The 22,990-nt window shown below is 39.7% G+C and overlaps 1 protein-coding gene and 1 pseudogene across 1 annotated transcript in view; both read left to right on the top strand.

Annotated features, from left to right (window-relative positions):
• The first annotated feature begins 1,905 nt into the window (after nucleotides 1-1,905).
• On the top strand, nucleotides 1,906-9,912 carry LOC131410386 (CCR4-NOT transcription complex subunit 4-like; annotated as a pseudogene).
• Nucleotides 9,913-10,328: 416 nt separating this feature from the next.
• XPO4 (exportin 4) overlaps nucleotides 10,329-22,990 on the top strand; it is a 127,027-nt gene continuing 114,365 nt past the window's right edge. Inside the window, exon 1 of the mRNA XM_058547827.1 lies at nucleotides 10,329-10,626. Coding sequence (XP_058403810.1) covers nucleotides 10,558-10,626 — 69 coding nt within the window. The 5' untranslated portion in view covers nucleotides 10,329-10,557. The remainder of the gene's footprint in view (nucleotides 10,627-22,990) is intronic.

Here is a 22,990-nt window from a genome sequence, read left to right as displayed (position 1 = left end):
TTAAAGAACTGTTGAACTAGAGAAGAGACTTCAGTTAAAGCCAGAGGCAGCCCCATGATGTGTATCTCCTCAGGCAGCGTGGGAATTTCCCACTGCAGTTGTGAATTGTGATAAGTAGGGGTTCAGAACTAAAGGCTTAGAATGGCCTAAATGAGCTTTGGTTGCTCTGTCCTGATCTTCCATAAATAGCTTTTCCAGAGATCATCTAGATTTTGTTTAGATTTTTCTGCATGTTTCTCTTCTAGGCCAATGAAATTTATTCTAAATAAAAGTAAAGAGATAACTGTTGCAAGTTTTATTTCTTCACAATAGCTTTCATGATCACAGCTGAAATAAACACAGATATAAGGTAATAAGAACACCTGTAGAAATGCTCTTATGCACATGTACTCGGTGGTTTGATTTCCTTTACTCTGGAATATACATACAGAATATACCAATATCAATACGCTTGTCTGTACCTAATCCAGTAGATAATTTTTTGTGTGTGAGGAAGATCAGCCCTCAGCTAACATCTGCCAATCCTCCTCTTTTTGCTGAGGAAGACTGGCCCTGGCCTAACATCCATGCCCATCTTCCTCTACTTTATATCGGACGCCGCCACAGCACCGTCTGACAAGTGGTGTGGTGGTGCGCGCCCGGGATCCGAACCCGGGCTGCCAGCAGAAGAGCGCACGCACTTAACCGCTACGCCACGAGGCCGGCCCCTCCAGTAGATAATTTATCCTGAATTCTCTGCAGTGTTTTAGTCTAGAAAGTACCATAGCTTCTCTGACTTCCAAATCAAACCAACAAACAGCAGAGGGAGCTGGTGATGTGCTTTTGCAAGTGAGATTTGCACTCCTCAAGGATCCACAGAATTTCTTGGCACGCTGTTTCCAAGGAAAGGAAAGTAGGAATTCTTCATTAAAACACCTGTAAATTACGATATTGTCTTTTAGTAATTTCTTTTTATATCTATATATTCTAGGAAAGTGTTGTTGAACCTACAGTCACTTAAGAACAATATTGTGCAGATTTCTATTATGTCAAGGCAAATCTGCTTCATGTGCTCTCCCCACCCCCAAAACACTAGACAATTGTCAAAGGATCCTTGAATGGCGTGGCTTACTCTGTCCTTGAACCATTATGGGCCCCTACTATTTGTTCATTCCATATTGAGTCAACAAAAATATATTGAGCAGCATTATGTTATATTCGATGCGTGTACTGAGCATCCATTCGCACATATTGAATGCTTAAAATTGAAGCTTGAATGTTTGAAAATCCATGGGAGTCTCTACATAAATTCATCACAAGTTTTTGCAGGACAACAGTATAAAGCAGATAGGCTTACCTGATTCAGTTTATAAGTTCTATAGGTCATTACTTTCATCAAACTTGAAATTTGTAGCATTTACCTTCCAGATTTAGATGAATTTAGAACTTTGGAGAGAGAATTATTTTAAAGATACAGAAAGAACACAGTTTTACTTCAAATAGGACTCTTTTTTCCTTTTAAGTGAATGTGTGGGGACAGAGTCAGGAGAGCCTGTTGGGGCAGTCTTTTTTTTTTTTTTTTTTAATTGATTTTTTTCCCCAAAGCCTCAGTAGATAGTTGTATGTCATAGCTGCACATCCTTCTAGTTGCTGTATGTGGGACGCGGCCTCAGCATGGCCCGAGAAGCAGTGTGTCGGTGCGCGCCCGGGATCAGAACTCCAGGCCACCAGCAGCGGAGCGCGTGTGCTTAACCACTAAGCCACAGGGCCGGCCCATGGGGCAGTCTTGATGAGAGATGGGCTTGAGCTTTGTTTGAAGATAAATAGGATGAAAATCATTGCAGGAGGAGGGATGGTGTGACAGGTGAGGGGAATGACAGATGAGGGGAACAGGAGTTGCGGAGTGGAGGCCAGAATGCAGATGGCATGGCTGGTCTCTGGGAGAGTGGGACCAGCCTGGCTGAGGTAGATCATGACTTCTCTAGTTAAAAAAGCAAACAAACCAAGTCTTGCCAAATACTATGTTCCTTCCCACTAGACATATCAGAGGATGCTATTCCAAATCGATGCATTCTCTAATGTGGTGGTTCTCAAAGTTTTTGTTTTGGAACTCCTTCACACTCTTAAAAAGTATTGACAAAGGACCCACTGAAAGCCGAGAGGTCCTCTCTCTGCTGAACAGTTATCAGGACAAGCAAGGAGTTTTCCTGACTCTCCCTCTGGGTGTCTTGTGAGGATGGCCAGGGAAAAGCCAGGCAAGTAGGCAACATTTCCCTTTGCCCCTGTGGCTGCCAGATTCACTAATTTTGTTGGCATCAGGTCCACAGTGATGAAGCAGGGCTTTGTCCGGCACGTAGAAAGCCAGATCCAGAAGACCTCGCAGTGTAGAGCCTCCTCTCCCAGGAAGAACTGCAAAGGATAAAGAATGAGGAGAAAATAGAAAATATCAGACAACTGCTAACAACTGCCTAGTGTGCACGTTGTACAGAAAAACCTTGTCTTTATTGCAGATCTTTCTCAGTGCCTCAGACCCAGAGGCTTTAAAAAGACCAGAATATTTTGGGACATTTGGCAAAATACGTAAAGTTGCCATCAATAACAGCACATTATATTCAGGCTCACAGGGTCCAAGAGCCAGCGTTCATGTCACCTATTCTGGTCAGAAGATGCTCTCAGGGCCACGCAGTTGCGATGACACGGTGGAGACAGCAGAACGCCTAAGGCATCTCTAGGTACAACGGAGTACTGCAGCTGCTGTTCCAAGAATAAGCACCAGTTCATATTTACGTGAACTGGAGGACAAAGCAGAAGCACACCGAGAATATGAACAGAAGCCGCTTCAAGAATTGTATAAACCAAATCTGAGTTTCCTCCGACTATCCGTGGGTTTAAATGTTAAGAATAAGAACAAAGTGATACCACTGCAGAGCCCTATCGACAAACCAGATTCTCTCACAGGGGATGGTGATGATCCCCACAGACATCTAACAGGAATAGGCCTTTACTACCCCTTGGTTTGTCCAAATTCAGCCCAGTCATCTCTGTCAGTTCATGCAGTCACAGGGCACGGTCTCCTTTGGAAGGAGCAAGGACAGAGTCACAGCTGCTATTCTCAGACCACCCAACCCTATCCCAAGTGGATTTCCTCCTCTCCCTAGCCCCACCACAACACCCAGGGACTGGCCCACAGCACCTCCTCACACCAGAAACCATGCCACCGTCATCCTCTGCCCACTGGCAAGCAGCTTTGGCTTTGATTTTTCTAGACACCCAGAGGGCATCTTGACATTTCATCCCTTTGATGTCACTTGAAAAGCTTAGCAGGCCTGCTTGAGAGGAACTGTCAGACTAAGACTGAGCCTCCCTTTGGCCCACCTCTCTTCCAAACTCTCCTCATACTCTACAGTTGCCAATGGTCCAGACTCTGGATTCTGACACCCTGCAGCATCCACTAATGCCACCTCTCTCAATAGTCCCTTTTCAGGCTTGCCACAGAGGAACCCTTAATTTTAGCAGCTCCAGGTGGTTTATAAGTCATTCCGTTTTCCAGGCCAGGAAGCCCCCTACCCTCGGATGACCTTCCCACACAATAGCATCATGCACTTGAACTGCACAGCAAACCCCACCTCAAATAGTAACTTCTTAAACTTGAATCTCCTGCCATGGCACAACATAGCTCTGGGAGGGGTCCCTACGGCAGGTAGGTTCATTTAAAACCTTTGAGAATCTATAAATAACTCATGACTTCAGGTTGTTGGGTCAGTAGGGTTAGTCTCAGAAATTTCTCTGGAATAACATATAAGATCTTTATCACAATCTCAAAAAATTTTAAACGGATGGATGCCTTATAATATTGAGCTTTATAAGAAAGGTAGAATGTTGTACCTGGTTATTGGTTAGAAGCATTTTACTTAATGGGAGAGTTGCTAAGTTTTTATATGTCATATAAATGAAACAAACAAAAAGAAGAAGAAAGAAAAAAAAAGAAAAACAGACACTAAAACTATGGTGCTGTCGAGTTCAACAGCATAATAAAAGTCCTGATTTTACATTCTAAAAGTAAACTGGTTCACAACACATGGACAGAGAGAACTGTTTAGTGGTTACCAGGGGCAAGGGGGGTCGGGGGGGTGGGCACAAGGGGCGGAGGGAGGCATTTATACGGTGATTGACAAACAATAATGTACAACAAAAATTTCACAATAAAAAAAGTAAACTGGTTCAAAAATAATTGTCAAGATGATAATTTGTGAGAGCAGGAAGGATAAAGTCACTCTCCAACTACTTTTTGGAATTACTTTGATACACATACACACGCACACACACATACATCGAAACTGTGCTATATATTAATAAAGTACTTAATATTTGAAAATTCCAAATATTAACATTCACAGACATATCACATGTGCAGAAATATACGTTCTGTGAAAAACAAATATTTTAAAGAGATATTTCCCTTTTGGTCTGTCATGTTTTTATTTCTGGGGAAACACATTACGTTCCTAAAAATTTGATACCATAATACTTCTGGTTCTGTAGTGCTGCCTTTGAAAGTTTCAGAACTTTGGGTTATGAGATCCCTTAACATTTTCTAGATCAAGTATCTTCTATATCAAAGGGAATTATTCTTATTAAGTGTCTCATTTTGGGCCGGCCCTGTGGCTTGGCGGTTAAGTGCGCACGCTGTGCTGCCGGCTGCCCGGGGTTCGGATCCCGGGTGCGCACCGACGCACTGCTCCTCTGGCCATGCTGAGGCCGCGTCCCACATACGGCAACTAGAAGGATGTGCAGCTATGACAGACAACTATCTGCTGGGGCTTTGGGGGAAAAATAAATAAATAAAATCTTTAAAAAAAAAAAAAGTGTCTCATTTAATTTGGGCTTTAGAGATGCCTATTAAAAAAAATTTTGATCGTCTCTTGAGTCTCTCAAGTAAATACCTTAATCTTTCATTCTGTTGCATAATTCATACAATTCATCTACATTCCTTGTCAGGGCCTTTAAATTAGGGCATAGTGTTATCCTAATAATACGCTGCTTACCTGTGAATACTTACTAGTTGTACAAGTGGTAAATAGTACCACTACACTTCCAGTACTATGTTTAATAGAAGCGGTATGTGAATGGGCATATAGTTGGATCCTGGTTTTTTATCGGTTCAGCCAATCTATGTTTTTTGATTGGGGAATTTAATCCATTTACATTTAAAGTAATTACTGATATAGAAGGGCTTACTATTGCCATCTGAAAATAGTTTTGACCTGTAGACCCTCTGAAAGGGACCCACTAGGTATTCTGGGACCTCTTAGATGTCCCAGGTCACACTTTGAGAACTGCTGCTCCAAGGTATTTCATCAGTGTGTTTATGTTGACAAGAAGTTTATGACTTGACAAATGATGCTTCTGCAAAAACACATGATGGTCCCTTGGTAAACACAAAAACAAACCAATATGCCTGGTTCCAATTATCGTGAAAAGGTAAAAAAAGTGAATACTATATTATGGGTTGTACAAACATAAGGAATCTGATAGTAGTCCCAGATTACTTTGCCATATTTCATAATTTAAGTCTGAGAGAAAGACTCAGATAATGTACTAAACTGTAATGTCAACTTCTTCACAGGTGGCATAAAATTCAAGTTACTGAACATCTGAGCACCCAGTAGTGCACTATCAATGGTTATAGCAAACGTCATGACATTCCCAGAACAAACTCTCTTTTAAAAAGGAAAAGCTTCATACTTTCTATAGGCAGTTTTGCTTTACTTTCTATATAATTCAAGTTTGACATAGTTTTTTTGTGTGTTTGTGTGAGGAAGTTTCGCCCTGAGCTAATCTGTGCGTCTTCCTCTATTTTGTAGGTGGGTCGCCGCCACAGCATGGCTGACGAGTGGTGTAGGTCTGCACCCGGGATCTGAACCTGTGAACCCAGACTGCAGAAGCAGAGCATGTGGAACTTAACCACTACGTCATGGGGCCAGCCCCTTGACATAGATTTTTTTTTTTTTTAATAATTTTATTTATTTTTTTCCCCCCAAAGCCCCAGTAGATAGTTGTATGTCATAGCTGCACATCCTTCTGGTTGCTGTATGTGGGACACGGCCTCAGCATGGCCGGAGAAGCGGTGCATCGGTGCGCACCCAGGATCCGAACCTGGGCCGCCAGTAGCGGAGCGCGCGCACTTAACCACTAAGCCACAGGGCCGGCCCTTGACATAGATTTTTAATAGAGTCTTCACAGTAGGCATAATTGAAAAAGTTGACATGATAGTTTGAAATTTATTTACTTAAGCTATAATCATTCCAAGTGATTTATTCTCTACCTAGAAGCAGTATCCTAGAGTTAAGAGCACGGAGTATGGAGCTAGAAAGCATAGGTTCAAATCCCAGTTCCACTATTTCTGAGCCAACTTACTTAGCTGCTGTATGCCTCAATCTCCTCACCTGAAATTTGGGATAATAATAGTATATTATCTCACAGGGTTGTTGTGAGGATTAAACGAGTTAATAGAAGAAAACAGCTTACTGTTGTTCACATGGTAATTGTGCTGTAAACATTAACTATCATTACTGTAGCATTCCTAAATTGATTGGAATGTTTACTATTTTGAGATATACAAATTCTTGTATATTTCAATAATCTATATGTTGGTCTATGATTCTCTGACACCAAGTGGGTGTCCTACAATTCAACTCAATTCTGACACTAACTACTCAGTGTTAGTGCAGACCCACAAATTAATAGCTCAGTCCCACAAGTCTGCCTCCACTTCAGATGCTTGTTGCAAGCCTGTACTTCTGACTCACCGGCTATAAATCAGGGACCCCTACAACTCCCTGTTTAGGTTCAATAATTTGCTAAAATGGCTCACAGATCTCTGGACAACACTTTACTTACATTTACTGGTTTATTATAAAGGATACAAATGAACAGCCAGATGAAGAGGTACATAGGGCGAAGTCTGGAAGGGTCTCAAGCCAGGAGCCTCTGTCCCCATGGAGTTGGGGTGTGTCACTGCAGGTGGATGTATTCACCAACCTGGAAGCTCACCAAATCTTACTATTAAAGAGTTTTTATAGAGCTCAGTCTCCAGTCCCCCTTCTCCCTGGAGGTTGGTGAATGGTTCCAAAACCAAAGGAACCAAGCTTCCTACCCTTTAACCACTTGGTTTTTTGGGTGACCACCCCATCCTGAGGCTATCTAGGGGCCCCACCCTAAGTCACCTCATTTGCATAAACTCAGGTGTGATTGAAGGGGCTTGTTATGATTAGCAAAAGACACTCCTATTGCTCCGGAAATTCTGGATTTTAAGAGCTCCTTGCCAGAAACCAGGGACAAAGACCAAATGTATTTTTTATTATACCACAGTTGGAAAGGAGTGAGAGAAATGATGAAAATGAATTCACTGCTGTTATTTTAAATACATTAGTCTTATCTTCTCAACTAGACCTCAAACTCTTTGGAAACGAAGACCATCACTTCAATTTCAATTTGTCCTACAGTATCAAGCACTGTGCCAAATAAGTACTCAACTGATAACAGTAATACCATGCATTCATAGAATGCTTTATAGCTTCACAAAATTGTCTCAAATGTATTATCTTTTTTGAACCTCACACACTTGTGATGGCCTCCATTTTACAAATGATCAAACTGAAGTCCTAAGATGGTGTTACTTACCCAGCAAATATATCCCATTAGAAGCAGAGAAACAGTACAAACTCAGTTCTTCTGACTTGAATTCCAGCCCTCGTCTACTCGATCACAAAAGATATTAAACTGTAAGATAGGTGACTGGTTCCACTTGGCTTGGTCCTAAATCACTTAACTTCTCTAGGTTTTATTTTCTTCATTTGAAAAACAGGAGATCATTTTTTTTTTTTTTTGTGAGGAAGATGAGCCCTGAGCTAACATCTATGCCAATCCTCCTCTTTTTGCTGAGGAGTACTGGCCCTGAGCTAACATCCGTGCCCATCTTCCTCCACTTTATGTGGGACGCAGCCACAGCATGGCCCTACAAGTGGTGTGTCGGTGAGCACCTGGGATCCGAACCCGGGCCGCCAGCAGCGGTGCGTGCGCACTTAACCGCTATACCACAGGGCTGGCCCCTCTCTTCTAGTTTTAAAATATCATTGTCGGTGATCTACAATAGCTGGCTTTCCCCTTGCACTACAATGTCAGCAGTGGAGATAGTCAGTAATTATGTTTTTGCTTAACAAATGTTCCCAGAGAGCCACTAATTTAGGAAAGACACAAAATTTAGTAAAGTTGGCTATACGACAAATTCCACTGGTTTCTATTTAAAAAAAAAACAACCAAAACCCAAAACACCAAACCTATCTTTCCAAGGAAAAATATATAATGTACTCAACTAATCACTTTTGGTGAAGAATAAGTAAGAATAATTTTGGAGCCCATGACATCATAGGTGTTAAAGGAGTACCCTAAGATTAGAGGAGATGTCTTTGTGACATGTTCTTGATTTCAGGAATGTTTCAACCTGACATCAACACTTTCCTAAACCTTAAATATTTCTCTCTCACGCCTAGTGAGAAATTATTGGAATTTGTACAACTTTCTTCTCTTCTATTTCAGGATATGAAGAGCATGTGGTTAGGCTCCTTACCCCTTCCCAGGAGAGTATGACTGTTGAATAATAAATAGAAAAATAACTAGAGTCAGGCATTGGAGAGGAGGTTAAACTAGTAGGTAAATTCTAGTGTCTTCCAATATTGAGATTCTACAACTTCAATGTTTCCCTGCCCTAAAATTCATGGCTCCCAGTTATGTGAGATGTCTGTAACCCACTCTACAAAGCCTTTAAATTCAAAACACTAATTTCAAAGGAAGCATACTCATCCTCACATTTGATAAAATACTTTTCCTTCTTCCTCTTTCTTAAAGAATGTCTAGATGCAAAATTCTTACGTAATTGCACAAACCAAATGCTTTGGAACACAAGGCCCAACCTGAAGCATTATATGCCTCAAACATTTAATGTCACAAACTATTCATTTGTCTACACTTTTGCAGATATAGCATTTATCTGCAGTAATTACTCTTTGCAACAGCTATAGACATTTTGTAATCTTTTTGCAGATTGCTATACTTAGTCAAATATTTATTGAGTGCCTACTACATGTCAGGGACTATGTTAACTACTTAGTTTCACACAATTCTTAAAATAAAGAAGGCCATTAACTGCATTTTGACTCACTTTACCATTATGTAATGAAATAAAAGTTAAACTTCCTTTGTTTCTCAAGCAACAAAACCCTTGTTAATTCACTTTCTTAACTTCAAGAGAGATGTCAAATACAAGAAACAACCTGTTGCTTTTTTTTTTGATGGAGCTAATAATGCAATTCTGTTTGCAGTGACATAAAAAATAAAACTTACTTATAACTAGGAAGAAGAAATAGAGGAAGATTTCAACAGAGGAAACTTAGAAACACTGAAATGCGTTTGACTTTCTGTGTCTCCCCAAGAAACAGAACAGCACCAAAAGGTAGAAATTATAGAAAAGTAGATATCGGCTCAGAAAAAAAAACCTTCCGTCCAAACAACTTTTCTAGCAGTTAAAGCTAGTTTGAATACTGAAATAGCTGTTCTAGGACCAGTTGCCTGGAACGTTGTAAAGGAGATTGAAGCACTGGAGGGAAAGTTGGATTACTAGATACTCTAATGTACTTTTCAGCATGGATTCCGCAATTAACATTACTATTATGAATTCCTTAAAAACGACAAAACTGTTGGCAACTGAGTTCTTACTGGACTCAGGAAGCCAGGTAGTCAGGATACCCCCTCTCCTATGTGAGACAGCCCTCGGAAAGAGCAAACGGTAAGAGAGGGTGGGTTTTCCTGCCAGGGTCTCGCAGCGACCTTCTGTCCAAATCAATTCGGACGAATCTCCTGCAGGACTTCCACTAAGAAAACGAAGCGTTCTATCCTGGAATGCTCTTTTTTATGGCAAAGAGGGACAGAGAAGTAGGACGCAGAAGACGGAGCTGTTAGGCACGGAGGCGCACTCTGAAGGGAGGAAGTGGGGAGAGCGGTTCCAAGTCAGAGCCTGCGGGGCGTGGAGCGTGGAAGAGAAAGGAGGGGCAGGGGCAGATGGAGTGAAGGGCAGAGAACCGAGGGAGCCGGCCGGCGTCTCGGGCACTACCGGTTGATGCGGCGGAGTGTGTTCACGGTGGAGGGAACCCAGCGGGTCCTGGGGACAGGCGCTGCAGAAGCCGCCAGGAAGGGGCGCCGGATAGCACGCATGCGCGGGCAAGGAGCCGCGGGCGCCCGCTGCGCGCGGCCGTCGCCGTCTGGGCCAGCCGCCCTGGCCTTGCCCGGCGTCGGACTGCGGGCGCCACAGCCCCGGCGAGGCGGCCTGGCTCACGCTCCTCTCCATCTCTGCAGCCCAGAAGCCGGAGGCCACGCCAGCCGCACAGAAGCTGCAACGCCGGCGGCGACCGCGGCTGCGACGGCCGCTAGGAGCGCGAGAGGCTCCGGGGTCGCTGCGGCGATTGGCCGGCCGCGGCGCCCGCTCCCAGAATGCAGCGCATGGCGCGTCATTGAAGAGAGACCATGATGGCGGCGGCGCTGGGGCCCCCAGAAGTGATCGCTCAGCTGGAGAACGCGGCCAAAGTTCTGATGGTGAGTGCGGCGCGTCCCCCGCACGCCGGCACCTGGGGGCCTCCGACTGGCCCTGCTGTGCTAGGCTTTGCCGCCGCTGGGCTGGCGACCGGCAGGGGCCTCCAGGGACCTCTGGAAGTGGAGGAGGTGGTGGTGGCGTGGCGCAGGATTCTCCATCCCACTTTCCTCTGCCTTCGTCCTCCTTTTCCTGGGGCTGTCCCCTTCCCCTGGATGTCCGGCACCCCAGCGGGACACGGAATATGGTGTTGTAGGAAAGAGTTTCCTGGGCCACGGTCTTCGCCCTGCATGCTGCGGCCCACCGGGGCGAGGGTAAGGCGCGGGGAGCGAGGTCAGGTCATCCCCGAAGGGCTTTGGTCGGGGGCTGTGTGCTAGCCGCTGGGGAGTTGGTGTCAGGAGGGGAGAGATGGCCCAGCCCAGGTGCTGTTAGCCATCCTCGTTCCCTTCGTGCATTCAGGTCCTTAAGCGCTTCTTCTGACCTGTAGCCTCCTCGGGGGTAACCGCAGCCGGCAGCACGTGGAAGGACCGGCAGGAGAGAGGGGAATCTTTGGGACCAAGGTCATTGGGGCAAAACTTTTTCCAGGACTGAGCTCCCTCTGGGTCGCGCATTAACTTCGTTCTTACACTATACAATACACAGTTTGATGAGTAGGTTCTTTACTCAGGGAGTTTGGGAAGGCCAAGTCAAAGGTTCCAAAAAGTATTCCACGCAGGGAGTAGAAGTGAGGATAAACTATATTCAGTTACTTGGTGAACTGTGTGTTTGTATTTGTTGGCCCACTTTTATTTTTTAAAGTATAACCTCCGTGTTTGTAGATTTTTTTTGGCAGTTAGAGGCTCATTTGATTACTTGAATTGATTCAGCCTTTCTGAGAATTGAATGCAGCCAGCTTTGTTTCCTTTTTGGACTTTTTTCTTTTCCTTTTGTTTCGGTGATTGAGTTATGTGTTCGAGCATCACATTTAAAAATATTTGAACTAATTCTAACATAGTTTGTAGTTTCATTTATTAAGTTTTGTTTTCACACGCACAACACCAGATAGGTCATGAAATTTAGCTCATGCAATTGAGAAGTATAATAAAAAGCGGGATTTGCTTGCTTCATTACGAGCAAAGTTAAGTGAATCGTTTTGTCACAAAACTGAGTAGATAACGTTTTCAGACTCTTGCAAGTCCAGGAAAAACTACCTAGTATCTCCCTTAATACGAGGTTCTTAAAATCCCCGACAGCATTTCCTGAAATACCTGAAAATTTTCTAGGAACTAGAAGCCTCATTTTCGTTAGAAGTGTTTGATTTAAAAAACACTGCTTTAGTTCTTACATTGATAACATAAAATTAGTGTTCTTCATCATTGGCCTGAATATTAATTGGTATTTGTGCTTGCCAGTACCTTCCCTCTTCCCTGACAAAGCTAGTTTTATCACCTATAAGGGAGTAGCTGAGAAGAGTAGTAGTAAGTACTGTTTATTGAGGGCATACTACATGCCGTAGACTGTGTTTGAGACTTTACATACTTCATGAATCCTTGCAACAGCTTACAAAGTTGAGAGCGAGTTGAAGTGGCCCAGATTACAGTTACTAAATGGTTAAATTAGGTCTAGAACTCAGGTCTGTCTGGCTCTAAAGCTGGATCTCTTTCCACTCTACCTCACCACCTCTCATATATGTTGTATAGATATCCGTTTATGTACTTTTTAATCTTTCCAGAGGAAAAGAGTATTAAAAAAATATTATGTTATTAAAAATAGGAAATTCGTTTTTGGAAATTTCCACTTACTTTCAAAAATGTGTACCAGAAATGTGTAAGAGTATCAGTTACTGCATTATTTCTCAGTATGAAAGCTGCATTCCAACTTATTAATAACAGCTCACATTAGTAAGTGCTTACTATATACGAGGCACTATGCCAAGCACTTTACGTATTTTACCTTGTTTAATCCTCAGTAACTCTCTGAGGTGGGTATTATTACTTTCATTTTATAGACTAAGGGGCTCACACATGTAAATACTAAGTAATTTACCCAGATTTTCAAGGAAAGTGGTAGAGTGGGAACTCTGACTCCAGTCAGTCTGTTACCAGTCTGTGCTGCTTAATGTCTAGTGTAGTGAGACTAGAAAGCAGATAAATTGATTCATTTCAGGATAGTTAAGATTGTTAAATCTATTTCAATTATTAAGCATTAGAATATTAAAAAAAAAAAAGTGGGTGATTTTAACATTTATCCACTTGTGGGTCAGATGGATATCTGTTTGAGGAAATCTTGTTTATAGAAAATTGCTATATATTTTAGCTGTTAATATGTTTTGGGATTCAAGTAATTAGTGATGTCTTTCACAATCATTTTTGCTTAATTTTACTCTTTGATAGTCTGTATATTTCTTTAATAAAAATCAGCATAGAGTTTTAGTGTGTAGAACACTCTCAAGAGATCTTTTAGGACAGGTCTTAGGGAGTCCACGGCGGATATCAGAAGGAAATTGTAAGCAGATTTTGGGGTGCAAATACAGTTTTGGTAATAGATTCTGTAGCTTTTACCAGCTTCTCTCAGGAAGTAGAGACCTAGTCTGATTTCCTAAAATTAGAACCTAGTCTAAGCATTTCTCCCTTCCATTCTACAGATGGGGAAACTGAGGTTCAAAGAGGTAGAAGTGACTTGACGGAGGTAGATCACAGAAGAAATTAGTGATGAGAGTGATCCTGAACCCGGGTGACCAGACTCCCATTTCAGAACTCTTCTGAAATTTTTACTCAACCATGTTGCTTCTCAAAGTCAACATATTATAATACCATAAATGTTACATTTTATTACCTGATGGGAAATTTCTAGATGTGTTTTTGGATATTCCAGTTGTTTCACTGTGAACCTCTATATTCAATCTTGTTTAGGTTATTGGATAAGCTGCCAAATAAAGTAGTATATTAGACCTGTAGAGTAAAAAAGATATTTATGGATTTTATAGGTCTCAATCTATAAAGAGTGATTTCTCCCTCAAAGGTAGTAACAGAATATTTTCTGTAGATGCTTGTAAATACTGCTTAATCTGATTCTAAACAGTGAGGTTACTTGCTAGAAAATAAACTTGAAAATGAACAAACTAGAATGAGGAAGGACTGTTGTAAATTAATAACAGCATGCAAGTGAAGTTATTTATTCTGGAAGCATTGTGCAAATGGAACATTATTTAAATAGGTCCTGAAAATTTCCTGTCCAAAAAGATTCCACTTGTTGGCTTTTGCTTAAGATACCTAACCCTAAATTTTTGAGAGGATGTTAAATACATATCAGAGTTAGGTAAAATTGACCACACTTCTGTGCTAACATTCTCATCTGTGAGAGTCTCTCTGACTATATGAACTTAACAGGTTATATTTACAGACCTGAAAATTTGGTGTTGTAGATACATTTTACATTATTTAAAAATGATAACTAATACTGGAATATATTATTTTAAAATATATCAACAACACACAGATATACAGAATAAAAAGTGAATCTTCCTCTCCCTTTCCCCACTCTCAGTCCCCTCCCTAAGTAATCCGTATTAAGTTTGACTATACTTTGACCTTTTTTCCTATGCTTGTACAATATATGTTATGTAGTTTTTCTTTTTTTTTAACATAAATGATATGCTATAAGTATTTTCCTTGATTAAAAAAAAATTGTAGGGATACCTTTCTGAAGAGTAAGAAATTCAAGCTGTGCAGAAAGGTATGCAAGGGAAAGTAAAAGTTCCCATTCTTTCTCTTCAGAGGTGACTGTTTCTTGGGTATCCATGTTGAAAATCTGTAAACATATAAGAGCATACATACATCATTTTTAAAAATGTATTTTTTTACATAAATGAGATTGTATGATCCATATCCTCCTGTAATTTTCTTTGTTCACCTCATTGTGGATGAATTTTAAAGGAAATTGTTTCCATTTTCTTTTTTTTGTGTGTGAATAGATATGAAATGTAAGTTGTGTTTTGATTTTGGAGACACTATAATGGAAAAGTTTAGTGTTCTTTTAGTATTAATATCACGTTTGTTTGAACCATAAATCCAAAGTGTGTTTTATTTATTTATTGTCTTGAATTTCCTTGGTTTTGTTCCCCTGCTCCTTAGACTGTTAGAGATCGTCCTTAGTGAGTGTGTGCGGTGATAGTGTAAGATGATGCTAAGCACGTATGTTAACTGATACTTTATAGAATAGTAATTTCATATATTTGTTTTAAAACCAGAATGGATTTTAATATATCTAAATCCAATTTTAATGAAGGACTAGTTTTCGTAGTTTTTATTGTATTGGAATTTGGTTAATATTTTGAAAGCATCTGCAAAATTGAAGTGCTATACAAAAATTCTTATTTGATTCTCACATCAATCTTATGAAGTAAGTAGCGAAGAGCTATTCTTAAACTTTATAAATGAGAATATCTGAGATTCAGAGTGGTTAAGTGATTGGCCTGCGGTCATATAGCTGATTTGGATCTGGAATTCCATCTGTGGCCACTCATTCATTCTGGAGCATTTCTTTAGTATATGTATGCTAGACATGATGCTATATATGCTGAGGAGACAGGAGAAAGACTGACCTTGTTTTCAAGGAGGTCATAGTCTAATGGGGGAGAAAGGCAAACTTTAGCAATTATTAGGTAATGTTATAATAGAAGTATATACTTTGTTCTGTGAGAGTACAGAGAAGGGACATCTGTCTCAGACTGAGATGGGGACCTAGAAAGGGCTTCTTGGAATAGGTGATCCTTAAGCTGAGCCATGAAGGACAAATTGGAGTTTTCCAGTTGCGTAAGGGGTATTCCAGGTAGATGTATGTATTTGCATGGAGGCCTAAGAGAACCAAATGCATTCTGTTTGGGGAATATTTGAGCATTTATTTAGTAGATATTTCCTGAGCCTCTTGTATGTATAAGGTTCAATGCTTTTATCTTTTTGTGATCAATAATTCACATCATAAAATTAAGAATTTTGGTTATAGCATTTACTTTTCTTATTGGAAATATGCATTATATTGAGTAAGCATTTTTATTTATTTCAACCTTGTCTTCTGATCTTTGCTGTGGGATTAGATATTAGAAAACTCGCACTAGCAGAATTCTTTTTCTCAAAAAACTAGTTAGCAGGAGATTTTTATTTAAAATTCAGTTCAATTAAATGTGTATTTTGCAGTGAGACTTGTGTCAAACTTAACTAATTGGAACATAGCCAGTGATCCAGAGAAGAAATGTGAAAAGACTTTTGAAGTGACCTGTAGATATCTAAAAGGCAGTTGATAAAATTTAGCAGCATTTTATGATTAGAAGGAACTAAACTAGGAATTGAAGAAATTCTCAATACGATAAAAAATAGTTTTTGAAAGCACTAGTAAATGGTGACACGTTTACGAGTAAAATAGGGAGTCCTAATATAACTATCATTCAACACCTTCTGGAGGGCCTAGCTGATTCAGTAAGATAAGAAAAAGGAATAAGTGCAAATATTAGAAAGAAAAGTAAAAAAGATGATTATTTGTAGGTGGTATTCAGAAAAAAAAATCCAAGGAAATTAACTAAAAAACTATTAGAACCATTAGTTGTTTGATAAGGTGGCCAGACATAAGACACAAAAACCAATTGCAAGATTCCCTTATATATATACAACGATGATCAGCTTAAAAAAGGAAAAAAGATCTCATTCATTAGGAATAAAAATTGTAGGGATAAATTCTAGGACACTATTTAATAAGAAACATGCAACATCTTTATGAAGAAAACTAGACAGCTTATTTGAAGAATATGAAAGAAGATCTGAATTAAATGAAGTCTTAGTTCCTCAGTCCAAAGAATTAATCCGGTTAAGGTGGCAATTCCTCCCTCAATCTATAAATTGAATGTGATGTCAATCAAAATCCCTCTTCCCTCCTCACCCATGTTTGAGGTGGGAGAAAAACTTGACTAATTAATTAGAAAATATATCTAGGAGATTAATTGTATGAGAATAACAAAGAACATTTTAAAAAAGAAGAATGAAGGTTTGGGGGACTTGATGTACCAGGTATTAAAATGTATGAAAAAACTAAAGTAATTGAAACATTGTAGCACTGGCATGGGAAAAGAATAGAAAGTTGAAACAGAATAGTTCAGAAACAGACCTGTGATTAAAATGATATTTCCAATTGTAAAGGTATAGGGAAGTGGATAATGCTAGTGGAAGTATAAAAAGCTACAAGTTTTTGGTAGATAGTTTGGCAGTATGTTACAAAAGCCTTAAAAATGTATATTTCCTTTGACCCCACCTATTTCACTGCTAGCCATTTTGTTTAGCCTCTGGAAATACTTGCACATACACAAAAAATGTTTACTGTGGCATATATACCTTGCTATAGCAAAGAACTAAAATGATGTGAATGTCTAGTTGAAAGAAATTGGTTAAATAAACTATGGTATTCTATACAATAGAATTTTATGGAACTCTTACAAAATGTGGATCTAATATGTGGTAGGTTTTCTTTTTTAATGGAAAGAGTCTCAAAATAAGTGAGTGAGAGAAAAAAGTGCAGAACATAATATGATCCTATTTTTGTTTTCTTAAAAAAAATCTGCTTATATTTGTATATGCATAGAAACAGAATTGGAAGATACATACTAAAATTTTAAGAATGGCTGTCTAGGGAATGGGATTGAAAGTGGCAAGAGTCCTCAATTTCTGTGTTTTAATGTAATTTGAATTTTTTATGATATAAAAATATTGTATCACAAATAATATGTCATTTTGATAAATTTGAATGTTGCATGTGTTTTTAAAATCTATGACTATTTTCTTGAGTTCTCTATAATTTTATTCTAAAGAATATTAAAAGCTGTATCCTGGCTTAGGCTGAGTAAAGACTAGATTTATGTTTTTGCATTTATAAATCACGTCATCCTATTTCTACAGATTTGTTTAATCACTGCTAGTTAAGCATAACCTTGCTAGCAAATAAAAGGAAAAATATTCTTTTGAGAAAGAGCTACTACAAAACCAATAAACTTTATTCTGGAGAAGAGATAGGGATGTATTCTCAGGCCAAGCTCTATTCACTTGTAATTGTGGGAAAAATTAGGCCCACTATAAAGTGACAAAGAGAATATTCTAGAATAGGGGCTTTCAAAGTTTAGAAGGTGCATAACCAGTCTTAGAATGATTGCTAAAATTGCAGATTCCTCTGTCTTAACTATAAAGGTTCTGATTTACTAGGCTATGTCTCATTCCGTTCCTTCCTCTTCAATGGCTTTCTGAGTAGGGTTCTGAAAGCTCAGCGTAGTTGCTAGCCTGTGCCTCATACTCTAGCCATAAGGCTGTTTCTATCTACTGTCTTTGTTTTTCAGCCAGGGCTGGCTACATAATTTGCAGGGCCCCATGTAAAATGAAAATGTGGAGCCACTTGTTCAAAAGGTAGGAAAAAAGTGCCATTAGAGGTTCTAAAATATAGGAGTTTTTCTTTTAAAAACACGTATTATATTACTTATAAAACATAATAGGGATAATAGTGCTTTATGAGTAACAACAAACAAATTGCAAAAAAATAATATTTTGATATCATAATTTTTATATAATACAGTAAATAGTGCTTTATGTGATACCAGGGCTGATCATAAGATTTTTTTGGCTTGCTTTTCTACAAATTTATTAAGTCATCAAAATCTTTACCTTGAGCAAGTTCATTTTCCGCCAATATAATTGAAAGTGATGTCAGTTGCTCTTGGCAAATGCAAGATTGCGAATAATTTTTTATTTGACTAGGATCTTTGTGTTGATGCAACTGTTTTCAAGAGCTGTTAAATTTATAGGTTGTGATGGTGTTGTGCTCTGATTAATTATTTACAAATATGAATTTTAGTACATTTAGAGCTGATAATTCTTTTTTTTTTTTAAAGATTTTATTTATTTATTTTTTCCCCCAAAGCCCCAGTAGATAGTCATATGTCATAGCTGCACATCCTTCTAGTTGCTGTATGTGGGACTCAGCCTCAGGATGGACGGAGAAGTGGTGCCTCGGTGCGCGCCCGGGATCTGAACCCGGGCCGCCAGCATCGGAGCGCGTGCACTTAACCACCAAGCCACGGGGCCGGCCCTAGAGCTGATAATTCTTGCAGAACATTTTTTTCTAGAAAGATTTAGCTCTTCATATAAATCAGTTTCATGTAAGTTGAGTTTAATTGTAGATGTAAATTTATACAATATTTTAATATTTCCTCTGACACTTCTTGTTACTCCTAGAGGTCATACAAGAAACCAAAAGTAGCTTAATGATTTGTATATGATTAAAAATGCCTGTTTATGTATGCATCCTGCCATTGTATCTTCAATTATAAGAAAAAAGGAAAATTGTCTTCCTCATTAATAAATTGTTCATCCAGAGCCTTATGTTAAAATAGCATTCTTTTCCATTGAATGCCGTGATCTTTAAATTTAATTTCTGTTTCTAAGCCTGTAGATATTTGCTTCTCTGTAGCAGTTTTGGAAACCAGAGATTCTAAACTCTGAAGTTCTTTGTTTTTTTTTTAAGATTTTATTTATTTATTTTTTCCCCCCAAAGCCCCAGTAGATAGTTGTGTGTCACAGCTGCACATCCTTCTAGTTGCTGTATGTGGGACGCGGCCTCAGCATGGCCGGAGAAGCGGTGTGTCGGTGCGCGCCCGGGATCCAAACCCCTGCCGCCAGCAGCTGAGTGCGCGCACTTAACCGCTAAGCCACGGGGCTGGCCCTGAAGAGTTCTGATAACTCCCTGATATGCATTATTGCAGTGTCCATGTGTACACTTATTTTGTAATTTATTGACACGTTTACTGCCTGAGTTCCTGTCACAGTGCTCAGGCTGGAGAATTAATATTTGTGCAGGTGCCTCAGGGATAGGCTCTGGGGATGGACAGGTAAGCTGGCCTCCCACTGTGGATTGTGATGCTGCTGCCAGTCTGGGTCCAGGTCCCACCCTAGCCACCTTGGGGGCCTGTGGCCCCCAGACTACCTCGAGGCATGTGCATGTGTGCCTGGCCACCAGGCTGTCTTCACTACTCCCATGTATGCTTCATTGTCCCATTGGGCTTCACGTAACACAACACAAGTTCAAAGGTAAAATTGTTAAGAATTTCATGATGGCAGTAGCAGAGTATCAGATTAAGCATGGGGCCCTTTTGAGAGTTGGGCGCAAGGTGACTGCACAGGTCACAGACTCATGAAGCTGGCTTTGGGCTCCATCATACTGGAGTCCATCATATTTGATCTGCTCCCTCCTTCCAGAACCTTACATGTATGGATTCCCTTGGCTTGGAACACCCATCTCTCTCTTTTGCCTAGTTCACATTTAATTCTTCAGATCTCAGCGTAGTTGTTTACTTTGTCAAAAAAAGCCTGACCACTCTGAACTAGATTAAATTATTTTTTATAGCACTGTTTGCTTTAGTAACATTTATCATACCTGCAATTTTATGCCATGAATTTGATTATATGATTGACTCCTCTACTGGATTGTAAAGCTCCATGAGGACGGGGATTCTGTTTGCTCATTGTTGGCCCACTGTCGTGTCTGAAGCATCTAGCACATGGCCTGGCATGTAGTGGGCATTTGATAGTAATTTGTGAACTGAAATATATGAACTAACTGCTTTGGGGGAGGCATACAGTGTAGTGGTGGGTTTCAGAGACAGATTACCCAGGTTTGAATTGAGGTTTTATTACTGCTTGCTCTGTGTGAGGCTTTGGATAAGTTTTTATCTTTCTGGCTTCTTAGATTCTTTCTCTCATCGCTTTTTCTCTGTATCAGCCACATGCTTTCAGTCCTTCTTCAATCCTTCCCTCTCCTGTCCGCCATCCTGCCACAGGACCTTTCATCTACTATTCCCGCTGCCTAGAATGCTCTTCTTCACTTACCTAATCCTTCAGATCTCTCCATAGTCTCTTTCTCAGGAAAGCCTTCCTTAGCTTCTCTGAGAGGTGAAATTCACCTGTCCTATACTTGGATCACTGTGTAGTTCTTTCATAACACCTACTGCATTTGGAATTTTACCTTTTTTTTTTGTGATTAATTAATGAATGTTGGTCTCTAGACTCTAATATGTATTAGTTTAGGGACCTTGTTTGCACATAGTAGTTGTTCAGTAATAATTCAGAGTGAAAAGAATGAATGAATAAATGATGAAGGGAGTAGTGTGAGATGAGCCTAGGGAAATAGGCAGGGGCTAGCTTATCTTAAGGCCTTATTTGCCAAAATAATTAGCTTGAATTCACCCAGTAGTGTGACTTGTCAGATCTGTGATTTCAATACGTCAGTGGCAGAAGTGTAAAAATCTGATCTAACATAAGCAAGATGTGAGGTAGGAAACAGTTAGGAGGCTGTTGAAGTTGTTCAGCAAAGAGATGATTGCTGAATCTTTGTTGAGATTCTGAACAAAACCACGGTAGGAGGGGATATATTAATATTCTTAGAAATTTTTTTTAATGCCAAAGTCACTCTTATGCTAATGGAGAGTGAATATATATTTGGAGGAAGCTGGGGAGTACCCCAAAATAGCTTGTATAAGCTCAAAATTCCTTTTTTATCTTAAGAAATTAGTAGAAATTTTATTTTAATCCATAATATATATCCGTTTTCATATAAAATTATTTGACCCCAATCTTTGAATATAAGTTTAATAACTTTAGAATGCTGGTCTATCTTTATTTTGTGGTGTTGTGACAGGAATCAGAGAACTAATTAGAAAACAACAGTAGTAAGATAGTGACCTAATCAGATGAGATATTAGAAAAATTACCATGTTGTTATATTAGTAAGCACACATGGAAAATTATTGAATTTAGGAATCGAAAGGCAGTATAACATAGTCTAGAGCCAGACTACCTGGATTCTTCTTGGCTCCCCATTGAGTAGCTATATGACATTTGGCAAGTCATTTAACCTCTATCTGTCTGTTTCTTCATCTCTAAAATAGGAAATGATAATATCTACCTCAGGAAGTTAACGTGAAGATTAAATGATTTCATTTATGTTAAAAGGAAAATGTGGGGGCTGGCCTAGTGGCATAGCGGTTGGGTTTGCTGGTTCGGATGCTGGGCGTGGACCTACTCACTGCTCATCAAGCCATGCTGAGGTGGCATCCCATGTAGAAGAACTAGAAGGACCTACAACTAAGATATGCAACTATGTACCGGGGCTTTGGGAAGAAAAAAGAAAAAGAGGAAGATTGGCAACAGATGTTAGCTCAGGACCAATCTTCCTCAAAAAATGTCGTGCCTGGCATGTAGTAAGTGTTCTGTGAATATTATTTGTTACTTTGTACTTTAATGTGTCAAATAACATTGCATCAAAGCAGGCAAATCAAGGTAACCTTATAGTAAGCACTCAAATATTTAAGTTAATTAAATTTCTTCTAGAGTAGGACTGATAGAACTTTCTGTGTTGATGGAAATGTTCTGTATCTATACTCTTCAATATGGTAGCCAGTAGCCACATGTGGCTGTTGAGCACTGGAAATGTGACTAGTGCAATGGAGGAACTAGATTTTTCATTTTAATTAATTTAATAGCCACATTTGAGTGGTGACTACCATATTGGGCAACACAGTTCTAAAATGTGGCTGTATGTCTCTTTGCATTCATCTTCTGATTTGTCAATACTAATTCCAGATTTCAAATAATTCTCATAGGTTCTGTCATTACTTCTGGTTGTTGCATTCCCAACTGTCAAAATGCAATACTGATTCTAAGTATCAAATGCATCTTTAATAGGTTCTATCCTATTATTATTATTCTTTCTCTTGCTCTAGAATCATCAGAACACAATACTTTTGGTGAGGAAGACCAGGCCTGAGCTAACATCTGATGCCAATCCTCCTTTTTTTTTGCTGAGGAAGATTGGCCCTGAGCTAACATCCGTGCCCATCTTCCTCTACTTTATATCGGACGCCACCACAGCATGGCTTGACAGGTGGTGCATCGGTGCGCACCCAGGATCCAAACCTGCGAACCCCAGGCTGCTGAAGCGGAGTGCGCGCACTTAATTCTATGCCACTGGGCTGGCCCCAAGACAGTGAATTTTTTCATCACCTTTATATACATGCCTACCTCTGACATTTGTCTACTTATGAACTGTATCAAGCAAATTTTTTATATAGACATCATAAAAAAGTAAAGAATACTGTCACATATCCTTTTTAGCAAAACAAGTTGGTTTAGGTTCTTGTCACAGAATATTGGGTAATGAAGTAATTCTCATGTAAATGACTCACTGGATGAGAATACCATATTTCCTGTTTGTCCTTGGAAGTATATTGTTCATTCATTGATTCTTAAGTTTGAGAAAATTCATCTAGGGCAGAGTTTTTCCACTTGGTCACTATTGACATTTGGG

This window comes from Diceros bicornis, chromosome 9 (genome assembly GCF_020826845.1).
Source record: "Diceros bicornis minor isolate mBicDic1 chromosome 9, mDicBic1.mat.cur, whole genome shotgun sequence".
Taxonomy (NCBI): Eukaryota; Metazoa; Chordata; class Mammalia; order Perissodactyla; family Rhinocerotidae; genus Diceros; species Diceros bicornis.
Note: the sequence above shows the minus strand (reverse complement) of the source record. Positions and strands in the feature narration are given on the sequence as shown.